This window comes from Dipodomys merriami, unplaced genomic scaffold (assembly GCF_024711535.1).
Source record: "Dipodomys merriami isolate MVZ:Mamm:240054 unplaced genomic scaffold, mDipMer1.0.p SCAF_11, whole genome shotgun sequence".
Taxonomy (NCBI): domain Eukaryota; kingdom Metazoa; phylum Chordata; class Mammalia; order Rodentia; family Heteromyidae; genus Dipodomys; species Dipodomys merriami.
Window position 1 is genome coordinate 39,043,907 of NW_027202382.1, and position 13,041 is coordinate 39,056,947.

The 13,041-nt window shown below is 37.0% G+C and overlaps 1 protein-coding gene across 5 annotated transcripts in view; it reads right to left on the reverse strand.

Moving 5' to 3' along the window:
- Positions 1–13,041, reverse strand: part of Strbp (spermatid perinuclear RNA binding protein) — a 114,839-nt gene that overhangs the window by 34,148 nt on the left and 67,650 nt on the right. For all 5 annotated transcript variants that reach the window (XM_070013244.1, XM_070013236.1, XM_070013235.1 and 2 more), the window contains exons 6-10: positions 6,822–6,913; positions 6,208–6,303; positions 5,037–5,148; positions 4,338–4,435; positions 4,043–4,154 (exon numbers count right to left, since the gene is read on the reverse strand). In XM_070013244.1, coding sequence (XP_069869345.1) covers positions 4,043–4,154; positions 4,338–4,435; positions 5,037–5,148; positions 6,208–6,303; positions 6,822–6,913 — 510 coding nt within the window. The remainder of the gene's footprint in view (positions 1–4,042; positions 4,155–4,337; positions 4,436–5,036; positions 5,149–6,207; positions 6,304–6,821; positions 6,914–13,041) is intronic.

Genomic DNA, 13,041 nt, shown 5'->3' on the forward strand with positions numbered 1-13,041 from the left:
CCATTTCCTTACGAAATAGGCAATGTCATTCTTTCTGATGGAGACATAGAATTCCACTATATATATAATACACCATTATATATATTATATATATATAATACACACACACACACACACACACACACACACACACACACACACACACACACACACACACACACACACACACACACACACACACACACACACACACACACACACACACACACACACACACACACACACACACACACACAAACTACATTTTCTTGACCCATTCATCTACTGAGGGACATCTGGGTTGGTTCCATATCTTAGCTATGGTAAATAATGCTGCGATAAACATGGTTGTGCTGGTAACTTTGGTATGACCTTGTTTGTGACTGTTTGGGTAAATGCCCAAAAGTGGGATCACAGGGTCATAAGGGAGCTCTATGAGGTCTTTTGAGGAACCTCCAAACTGCTTTCCAGAGTGGTTGAACAAGTTTACACTCCTACCAACAATGCACTAGGGTTCCCTTCAACAACTCATCAAAAGAATCATACACCACGATCAAACAGGACTCATTTCAGGGATGCAAAGCTGGTTCAATATACGCAAAACAATATAATTCATGGGCTGGGAAGGTGGCTCAGTGGTAGAGGGCTCACCCTGCATGCATAAGGCCCTGGGTTCGATTCTTCAGCACCACCTAAGCAGAAAAAGCCAGAAGTGGGTGCTGTGGCTCAAGTGGTAGAGCGCTAGCCGTGAGCTGATGAGCTGAGGGATAGCGCCCAGGCCCAGAGTTCAGGACTTACGACCAACCAAAAAAAAAAAGACAAACAATATAATTCATCACACCAACAAGAGCAAGGATAAGAACCACATGGTTATCTCAATAGATGCAGAGAAAGCATTTGACAAGATCCAGCACCTCTTTATGATGAAGGTTCTGGAAAAACTAGGAATCCATGGAACATTTCTCAATAATAAAGGCTATATATGATAAACCTACAGCCAGAGTTATACTTAAAAGAGAAAAGTTAAAGTCATTTCCTCTAAATTCAGGAACAAGACAAGGGTGTCCACTGTCCCCACTCCTCTTCAACCTAGTATTAGAATGCCTAGCTACAGCAATAAGACAAGACGCAGACATAAAGGGGATCCAAATAGGAAAGGATGAAGTAAAACTCTCCCTCTTTGCAGATGACATGATCTTGTATTTAAAGGCTAGTCTTTTTTACATAAGAGGTTGGACAGTTCTCTACAGGTAAGAGAGGGAAAGCAAAGAGTATGAGTAGATACAACAAGGTTGATATATAAAGTGGTAAGAATATGTCGGTCATGGGGCTTGAACTCTGGGCCTGGGCACTGTCCCTCAGCTCTTCAGCTCAAGGCTAACGCTCTAACACTCGAGCCACAGCGCCACTTCTGGCTTTCTGAGTGTTTTATTGGAGATAAGCGTCTCCCAGACATTCCTGCACAGGCTGGTTTTGAACTGTGATCCTCAGATCTCAGCCTCCTGAGTAGCAAGGATTACAGGCATGAGCCACCAGCACCCAGCTCCAATAACTATTAATCTGACAAAAAAGAAAACAAGCAAAGTTATCAGGTGGCAGGAGGTAATGGTAGCGATGTGAAATAGGAGTTGTTAAAGAGTTATTTAGGAAAAGAGAAGAACTCTCAAACTGACATAAGAGAATTACCAGACAACATAAAGAGTCCCTGTGAGGTTGTAGTGCCAAAGACTTAAAGGGAGAACACAGAAGATGACTCATCAGTGTTTTTCCCAAACTTTGCTCAGCAACCTGTTGCAGGTTGAGAGATGGATTTCAGCTACTTAGAATACTTTATTAGGAAGACATGATATCAAAAGTAAAGGTATATTTTAGGGATCATAATGATGAGCCAGAGAACAAAAGCAGTGTGAAAGCTAGAAGACCATGAAATAATTAAGGTAACTAAAATCAATGGTGAGTTTAAGGGATAAGAGTATTAGACAGAGTAATCAAAGGTAAGCTAAAATGTGAAACTCTTAAAATACAATTATAGAAAGTTACATCTGATACCATTAATGCTGAAGACAGGTCTGGGGTATGTCCACAGAATAAGCAGCTGAGATGAGGTAGGTGGTAAAAATTATTTGTGGAAGAAGTAGTCAAGAAATTAGAATGTCAGAGTTTGAGAGAGAAAAAAAATCTGTTTTGAAGTCAAGTGAATGTAGAAAGGTAGGAGCTAAAACTGACCTGTCATGATGATAGCTCCTAGCTCTCATCCTAGTTTCCCTCTTCCCCTTAAAAACTAAATTGTTAAAGATAATAAAAATATAATTAAGCTAAGTACCAGTGGCTCACATCTATAATCCTAGCTACCCAGGAGGCTGAGATCTGAGGATTACAGTTTGAAGCCAGCCAGGGTAGAAAAGTCCACGACAACCATATTTCCAATTAACCACCAGAAAATGGGATGTGGTGCTGTGGCTCAGAGTGGTAGAGTGGTAGCCTTGAGCAAAAGACCTCAGCAAGATTGCCCAGGCTCTGAGTTTAAGCCCCACAACCAACAAAAAAAGTAAGTAAAATGACAAATGCCTTAATATCATGAAATAGGATTTTTATTTTGAGATTAGAGTCTTGCTATGCAACCCAGGCTGGTCTCAAACTTCTAAATCATCCTGTTTCAGCCTTCTGAGTCCTAAGATTACAGGTATGCACCACCACTGTTTCAGGTATGAAACAGTTTTGATCTTTTTGGTCAAACAAGAAAGTTTCATCTCCCAGAATAAGCCCAGAGACCTAGTATAATTCTGTTTAAACAGATTGCACAACCGCACTAATTTTGTTACACACAAATTTTTAGAACAGTCTCAATTGTGGGAGGTAAATTACCTCATGGTAAAGAGTATCTGCTATTAAATACCCCACCTTCTAATATAACATGAAAGTAAGAGGGAGGGGCTAGGAAGGTGGCTCAGTGGTAGAGCGCTTGCCTTGCATGCTCAAGGCCCTGGGTTCGATTCCTCAGCACCACATAAGCAAAAAGAAAAAAAGCCGGAAGTGGCGCTGTGGCTCAAGTGGTAGAGCGCTAGCCTTGAGCTGAAGAGCTGAGGGACAGTACCCAGGCCCAGAGTTCAGGCCCCACGACCGGACCCAAAAAGAAAAAAGAAAAAAAAAAAAGAAAGTAAGAGGGAGGAAAATAAAGTGTTTTCTGTGACACATTGTAGAGAATGAGTAGATTCACATTTGAGCATCTGCTATATTAAAGGCCCTGAGTCAGACATTTTAAGCTGCCAACAGCCAATAAGTAAGAAAAATGGCAAGATCCTTACTGAAGGAGGAAAATTCACTGCTCAAGACCTAAACTAAGTAAGTAGTAAAGCCATAATTGGAGTCCAGGTCATTCTGATGCTCTTTCTGTTAAACTCGTAAGTTTAGTCAAACCAGGACAATAGAAGATGGTACTGAATTTTATAATATGCTTTTCTCTTCTTTTACATTTGTTTTCTCTTTGGTGGTTACGTAATACTTCCACACATGAGCTGGGCTCTGGCAGCTCACAGCTGTACTCCTTACTACTCGGGAGGCTGAGAGCTGGAAGACTTCAGTTAAAAGCCAGCTAAACAGAAAATTCATTAAGACTCCATTTCCAAAATAACCAGAAAAAAGCTGGATAAAGGTATGGCTAAAGTAGCACGGTGCCAGCCAAACAAGCAAGCTGAGGAAAGCTCAAGGCAGAGTTCAAACCCAACCCTAGCAAAACACACATGTGCATGTAGGTATGTTTTTATGTTGCATGTATATACATATTTCCAAAACTATCAGCAACAGTACCAGTATCTCCTCCTAGCTTATATAATTTATTCTTAGATCAAAGTTCAAAGTATGGTACCTTTGTCTTTGTAGTAAAAAAAAAAAAAAAAAAGGTAACAAACAAAAAATTAATGCCACTGATAGGGCTATAAGCCAAAAAGGTCAGGAGAAAATCAAATCAATTTTCTTAAAGATGACTTGGATAAACAATGGTTTAAGTTCTTTAAGTTCTAATAAAAGGCAAACCCCCAAACAAAATAAAAACCTTCACACTCACCTTCTTTATCAGTAACTGACCAGGAATACTTCTGAAAAGGCTTACTAGAGGGAAGGGGGTCCATCTCCAACACTTTATAAATCTGGCCAAACGCTGACAGTCTAAGCGCATGCTAAAGAATAAAACATTTTCTTAATCAAATTTCAATGGCCATTCATAAGTCTAGCTAAAAAGACATTCATTAAATGCTGCTATTATGATGGCAAAAATCCTTAAGAGCATGCAAAAGAAGGATTCTGAAAATAAAAATTTTGATATCTTTCTAAAAATCACAGTAGTTTTTCAGTCTTGTTACCTGTGCACTGTGGGTAATATCTTCTTTTTGTTGGATAGTCATATAGCTCAGAGCATCTGTTGGGTCTCGCTCACAAGGATCATGAAGACCAGGGCCTCCTTTAGCAAAGGCAAGGAAAAATACAAATGTCAGTCAGAACTGAGTTTAGAACTCAGCAAAGTGATACAACAAAGAATGGGGAAAAAAACCAAAGAGCTAAATAAAGTCTGCTCACTCTCATTTTCAATATTAACATTTAATTGGTCTTATCTTATAATGGAAGTCTCTTGTCTATCTAGTACCAAAAATGGATCTTACTTTGAGAATTTAGAAACAGCACATTCTTTAAAAGGATTACGTATGGAAAATGAGACCAAATTTAACTTTTCCAAATTTAACACAGACTGCAAACAATTAAATTCATACATTTTAAACAAATATCAGCATTTTCAAATTCAGACTTCTAGGTAAGGCAAATTCATAGCAGACACAATCTCTATTAGTACCCTTTATGTTAGTATATATAAAACAAATTATAATTATTGAAAAAGTTTTATTTCACCTTTCCAACACACAAACATTCTAGTTGCTAAAATTCCAAGCAAAGTAACTCCTAGACATCATTTTCCTATGCAGAGAACAAATTTAATGTATGTGTAGACAATTTTACTAAAATGAGGTTTTTCTGATTCTTCTGCCTCCAGAGTTTGAAACCCTTACCAGGAAGTAGTATTCCAGATGCCAAACACTCCATTACTCGTCTCAAGGCCTCCCCAGCGCCCAAAGGTCTATTACAAGTACCTATAGACTTTTCACATATAAGCTCTAGTGGCTAGAAGATATTAAATTACAAATTAGTACATGCACCAAGTGTTAAAAGGGATTCCAGTTAAATGTGAGCTGACATTTCTATCTATAAGGGAAGCCAAAAACGTAGACAATTTAACATTTAAGGCCTGCTATCTTTAACCCAACTCAATTTTTTAAGTCAAGTATTTTTGAGACATTTTCTGAAGATACTGTTGTAACAACAGAAAAATTAATACTCTATAAAGAAACTATGACCAAGCCTTCATGTAAGTTAGTAATAGCTAGTAACTAGCCAATGTACAAATCCAGGCTACCTAAATCCCATTTAACTTAAGAAACACTTAAACTATAAATATATCATGTAAGAACAAAATTTCAGACAGCCTGATCCAAGTATTACAATTAGAAAAAAAGGAACCAATCTTCATAGCTAATAAATTGAATATCACAAAACAAAGAAATGTTGATTACTTTATAGATGACTCTTGACAGCTTTATTTCAATTGCTTCACAACATTCTTAAATTGTAGTCTTTATTGATTGGTCAGGCATAATACTTTCCCAATTAAGTCAATGTCAATGATATAATCTAGTTAAGTATACTCTTTGTATAACTTTAATTACTAACATGAACTTATTTTTAAGTGTCTCCACTTAAAGAGAATATAAAATTACAGGTTCCTTATACAAGTCTATTACATAAATATCCTCTGTAATAAGAGATACACTGAAAGGGCCAGCTAATTAGACTTTCATGGACAGTAGGTAACCAGTTGCCCAATAGTTAATCAACTATCACAGTGCAGAGGTGAGGACAGAAAGACACTTCTAAAAGCTATAAAACCTCTTTGTCAGAAAAAAAAAAATTCAGGTTCTGAAACATGAATATAAGAAGGTAGAAGAAACTAGTTAAAAATACAATTCATATAAAAAGATGCATAATTTTTTTCTGGGGCAAAAAAAAAAAAAACACATAACGCATCCCTTAGCTAATGTCATTTATTATAGTAATATCGTTTTTACAGGATTTCCACACTGCTATCGCTTCAGAACTTGCCTTTAACCACACTTAACTACTTACCCATCCTTTCAGTGGTGCCCATGTGGGGACTCTGTTGCACAAATCACGCAGAATTCGGAGGACAATTACACATGATTTTAATCCATTTGCCCTTGCCTAAAACAAACAAAATGATTCCAATATCCCTTTTGAAATCCATTCTTCATTTTAAGCACATTGATCATGGATAAGTTGTTTACAGTGAACACTAATTAGTAAGTCATTCAATGGTTTTCAAGCAAACCAAGAAAATGAAATCAAAATAGTAAATTGTGTTCCAAAAATGCTGGTGTTCAAGTGAAAGGAGTGCAATTTAAAAATTCTTGTAGCCTCATGGCTACTCCATTCCAAACAACAGCCTATATTAACTTTTAGCTTTTCTATGTTTTTATTTACAATCCACAACTCAAAGTTCAGAGTGCTAAGCCAAATGAATTGTGATAAAACATCATTAACTTTAATAGAAGCTATACTAGGCATTTGATCCTAAATTGATTCATTCATTCCAACAACAACCCTATGAGCTAGAAAATATCCCCATTTTATATAGCACACAGAAACTAGGAAGTGGCAGGTGTTCCAAATGAAACCTGCACAAGGCTAGAATAATAGTAAGATAATAACAAAAGGCCAACCTGAAACCATTTGGCATGTCGAAGAGACGCCAAGGCGTTCAGGCATTTTTGCCTGTCCAATAAGTCCGGAGGATCTTTCATCGAAACATTTTCTATTAATAAATGGGATAAAGAGAGACAGATACAATTTGAAAAGGGATTCCTCTCAAATTACCAAACAATAAAAAATAAAAAGAACAGGATCTGAGTGAACTAATAAGATTCCCAGAAATTTTCATAATTTAGCTTTGTTTTTTTTAATTATGTACACAATTATTTAAAGTCATCAAAGCAGGATTTGTGCATAAGTACAAGAGAGTATGAAGGTATTCATTTAGATAAAAAATAGGTAACCAGTTTCTTACAGTCTGGGATCTTATTAATAAGCATGTATAACATCATAGCACACAAAATAAGTACATAGCACTTTTTCCTTTGGTAGAGTATAAAGTAACATCCTCTTTTTCAAAGGCATTCTGATCACTGATAAATTTTTAAGGAAAATTGAAACTTTCAAATAATAACCAATTTCAGACATATTGAAGATATATTGAATATGCGAAAAGAAATTTACTTGCAACTTACTAAACTCATTCAACAAGATACCACCAATAGAAACCCACTGATGAGAATTCAAGAGTAGCCCTGAAGCTCTCTCATTAATCTTTTTCTGAGCCAAAATTATTAAAACTACAAATCTAGATTGAAATACATTTCAAGTTACATATTCTTTAAAAAAAAGAAAAAAGAAAGAAAATATAACTCAGCTGGGCACTGGTAGCTCACTAACATCTGTAACCCTAGCTACTCAGAAGGCTGAAATCTGAGGTTTGCAGTTGGAAGTCAGCCCAGGCAATAAAGTCTGTGAGACTTTTTTAACTCCAATTAATCAAAAAAGCTGAAGTGGAGCTGTAGCTCAAGTCCCTTGAACAAAAAAGGTCAGGGACAGTGCCCAGGCTCTGAGTTAAAGGCATAGGACTGGCTCACACACACAGACACACACAAGTTAACACAAGCCAGGTACCAGTGACTCATGCCTATTATCCTAGCTACTCCAAGAGTTCAAAGCCAGCCAGGTGCAAGAAAGTCCATGAAACTCTTTTCTCCAATTAAACACCCAAAAGCTGGAAATGGAGCTGTGACTTAAATTGTAGAGCACTAGCCTTAAGCAGAAAAGCTCAGGGACAATGCCTAGACCTTGAGTTCAAGCCCCAGGACAGGTGCACAAAAAAAGAAAAGAAAAGAAAAAGAGAAGAGAAGAGAAGAAAAAGAGAAGAGAAAAAACAAAAACCCAGTAACTAAAAGAATGTTTGACTGCCTTAACAATTTAAACCTGGTTTACATGGCTCATGGCAGCATTAAAAATTCTAACATATAACAACCATACCTGATACACAAGTGTCACATGTCATTAAATCTGTGTTTACATGGCCGGACTGATTTTTTTTTTTTTTTTCAGGTTGTGGGGCCTGAACTCTGGGCCTTGGCACTGTCTCTCAACTCTTTAGCTCAAGGCTAGCACTCTACCACTTGAGCCACAGCACCACTTCCAGCTTTTTCCGCTTATGTGGTGCTGAGGAATCGAACTCAGGGCCTCAAGCATGCAAGACAAGCACTCTACTACAGAGCCGCTTTCCCAGCCCCACAAATGGTTTCTGAAGCAACACACTTTGTCTAATCTAATTAAGTCAGATATATCATTTTCTCTTTAGACCTCTCCTAAATGTAGAAGAGCACACCAACATTTCCCTTCAGGATTCTCATCACAGTATTATTGTAATACATTTGGTATGGGCTAGGTGAAAAAGACATATTTTTTAAGAGATGGCACATAAGAAGACTGATTTTCTTTTATTTTCTTAGTTATCACCAGAAAACCAGAAATGGTGCTATAGCTCAAAGCTGTAGAGTGCTAGCTTTGAGCCAAAAAGTTCAAGGACAGTGCCCAGGCCCTGAGTTTAAGCTCCATCAAGGACAAAAACAAAAAACAAAAAAACACCAACTAAACCTGAAGGCATAATGCCCAAAGGAAAACAAATCTACTAAGAAACAACTGTAGATTCTCTTTATTTACTCCAATACTCTAAAGGATCAAGTGCTATACACTTATTTTCTGACCAAGTGAGCTCTACAGCAGATACTTGCATTGCTTCCCATTAACCTCTTCAAACAAAAATCACTATATGGTACTTCATTCCATTACCAGCCCCTTTCTGCTTATAAAATGGAACTATTAATGTGGATTTATGGTATAGATATTATAGGTAATTTAGCTCCTGCACTTGCTCAATTTTGTCTTCAAAGACACACAACTCATTTTAATGCTGTAATGACAAAATGGTTAATTGTTGTCAACACAAGCATCGATGTAAAGCTCATAACAAAACAAAGTATTATAAATGATTAGAATCTCTTAAAAGTTAAACATGTCAAAGGTTGACTGACTTTAAGTAGCATAACTCAAATGAAAAGCATGAATCTTGTTTATTTTTTGTAATTCCAATTTTTAAATTAACAGTAAAGCAAGCCAAGTTTCAGTCTACAATCTTAGAAGTAGGAATGTCAGGAAGAGGGAAACAAGGGAAGAGGCAAATGAAGTACAGGAAGTTTAGACAGAAAAAGACAAGGCAAGCCAAAAGTCTTCTTTTATTTTCTAGTGTTTCATTCAGTGGTCAGAGCATATAAATATTTTACTCTGATTGCAACACAGGTAATTTGTAACTGGGAACAATAGAAAAATATTTTGATGAATTATTTATCTCAAACTCAGAATTACAAACTGTTATTTAAAAAAATAAAATCAAGGCATCAGCTTGCTACAGACAGTCAACATTTGGAGACAACAGATTATACCAAAAAGAGATGAAAGGGACAGGCACTAAACAGAAGTCTTCCAACAGATTCCCTTTACATCACCACCAGAATGGCCATGTTTCTTCATGCTCTGATAGTCAAAAAGTCAAAAGACCCAAACTGTTTCAATACTCATGAGAAGCAGCAGGAGATAAAACTACTGATTTCATCTTCAAAGTTTTTATATCAAATGATATAAATTCAAATGCTACTGTTATGTCCAGTTTCCCTAGTTCATTATATGATTAATATATAGCTTTATATATTTTGATTGATTTTTAAAATTTTTATTAACTTGACAATCAGAGAAGTGTTGCTAGAAAAACATTGCCACTTCTGGTAACAGAACCTCAACAACATTTTTGGACTTCAATATAAGGTGTTTCTTCTTTTTTTGGTATTTCAAAATTTTTTACAGAGCTAACCTTTTCTGATAAAAAAAAATACATTTCAGAATCATTAGTAGGAAACAATAGAACTGTGAGTGATTTCATTTTTTTCCTACAATGACCAGTTAAACAGGCAAGAATATGAGTTTAGGATAGAATGTTGACAAAAATACCAAAGCAAAGAAAAAGTTTTAGGGGGCCAGTGGCTCATACCTGTAATCCTAGCTACTCAGGAGGCTGAGATCTGAGGATTGTGGTTCAAAGCCAGCCCCAGCAGGAAAGACCATGAGACTCTTATCTTCAATTAACCACCAAAAAACCAGAAGTGGAGCTGTGGCTCAAATGGTAAAATACTAGCCTTGAGCACAAAAGCTCAGGAACAGCACTCAAGTCTGAGTTCAAGGCCCAGAACCCTTCCCCTCACCCCACCCCACCCCAAAAAACCCACTCTTACTCAGTAACCTGGCATCAGGGCATGAAGGTACATACAACATTCTGAACAAAAGGAACACTGTAGTCTAATATGCCTAAACCTGCTTATTTGATTAGAGGTTAGATCAGTGAACAGAATCACACCATACGAGAAATGTTTGTCAGTTTCTCTCAGTGCCTTAAATGCAAACTAACCACATGCCTCTGTTAACAAAAACACTAGCCTAGAGATGGGGTGAACAAAAAGCCAAAGTTGACTGTGTTAAATAGGAATTATATTTTTCAATAGCAAAACAAATGAGCTGGGATTTCATGACAGCTTCCCAGACAATATGATGCTGAGCTACTAAGTTCATGCTAACAGAACTTGTAAGTTAGCCTCAAGAATATCCTAGTGGCCCCTTCACATTCAATTCCTTGAAGTTTTCTGGAAAGAAGACATTATTCCCCAAGCCACTGTTCATGGAAAACATTAGGATCCAATGCTGTAGTAGGATTCAACCTGTCGGTAGATGTAGCAATAAGAGAGACCACAGAGCTTGGTTCTGATCATTTATGCTAATAGCTATGCCAAATTATGCTAAAATTATGCTAATATGCTCTGGAAGCCACACACTTAGTTGGGTAGGGTAGGAAAACAAAGTCTGCAATATTATCAGAATCCCAGTTGTGATTTCTGGAATCTACACCTTGACTCTAAAAGGTCACATGCCAGTGAACTCCCAAGAAGAGACACACTGGCACCAATATGAGGAAAGGGATGCTAAGACAACTTCTCTGTCAATTTCAAAGTTTGTCTTAAGCAAAAAGAGTCTTTAGTTTTCTATGTGGAGTCTAATTAATTTTTTAAAAATACTATTTATTATTCCCAACAGAAAATACATTTCTGGTTTGAAATCACAAGCACCAAAAGAAGCTGAGACTGTGTGATAATCAGAATGACTAGATTATCTAAAGTGTTCATGCAGTGACCCCAGACAGGAATGGGAAAATGGACTGCATACCAGACTTTGAGTCAGAGGAACTGGGCAAAACGTGAGATTTTTTTCTCACTTATAAAACAGGGCAATATCTACCTTATAGGGCTGTTGTGAGGATTTGTTTGTTGTTGTTTTTAATAAATCACACACGAGAAATTCTTGTCACACACAGGTTATAAGATATATTAACAAAACTAGATCTTCAATAATATAGTACTTGACTTATGAGGTGCTGCCCATTTTAATGCTTCTTTCTTATACACTGGACAGTATTACTTAATCAGACTATATGCTGACTATATCTATTCACTCTATAGACTTAGATGTAGTATTCTTTTGGTAATTTAATTAGGTTATCATTCTAGGTGCTATGGATAAAGGACAAGGACAGGAAAACTTTCCTATCATCAATGGATCGTACATTAAAAAATAAAACAGATCATTATTAACACTACAGAAAACACTGCATGCTGAATCTAATACTATACTTCAATGAGTGTTTGAGTTAGCTATGTTTAGGTATAGGTCTCTAAACCTACAATACACATTTACTCTGATTGTTAAGGCAGCCTGAGTAAATGATTTTGCACTTCAATCTTTAGTAAGTGACTAACTACCAATATTTACTAAGCAACTATTTTATAACAATGTTATACAACTCACATTATATAAATTCTCTCAACCTTTGAACAACTTTGTAAAGTGTTTATTATCCATATTTTAAAATAAAGAAACTTGCCCAAACTCACAAGGCAATACTAACTAATGGAGTTAAGAACTGTACACTAGACTACCACATACAAGGTCTGTGCTTTTATCTCCTATGCCTTCTTTAGAAGAAAACATACTATACAGGGAAATTTGTAATTCTAGAAGGCTTTCAGGCAAATGATCAGAACATTGATGGTAACATAGATACCACAGATAATCATTGTGTAGTATGGACATGTAAAAAAATGTGATCTGGAACAAGTGGTTACTATGATTCCAATTTACTTCTGCACAGACAATGCCAAGATAAACTTGATGATTCTTTGGTTTCTAGCTGCTCTCTATCATGCTTTTCCATTTCATTTTTTTTTTCCATTTTTAGGCAGGAAGGGAACAGTGGTACCAAAGTTTGAACTCAAGACCCTCCCTATGCTTGCTTGGCAAGCACTATACTACTTGAGCTACAACCAGACCCTTTTTACTCTCATTTTATTTCACACAGGGTTTCACATACAAGCATGGGTTATAATTGTTCTACTTTTGGTTTCTACCTAACTGGGGTTAGTGGCATGCACTACTATACCTAGCTTTTTTGAAAGATAGAGATCTTAAGAGATTATTGCCTGGACAGTGAGTAGCGCACCGACGACGACGGCAGCATGGTGCAACTCAAAATCGTAAGCGAGGGACTTCAGCCACTCCTCCCATGGCAACCATAAGCATAAGCCTCCCTTGCTCGGTTCTGACGGCCACTCAAGTATGGTACAGGCCACTCAAGTATGGTACAGTCCCCGAGACCACGCCCTCACCGCGGGAGAGCTCAGTCGCGGAGGCGGGGCCTGAGGGTGTGGGGGTGTGGGTGTGGGTGTGGGTGTG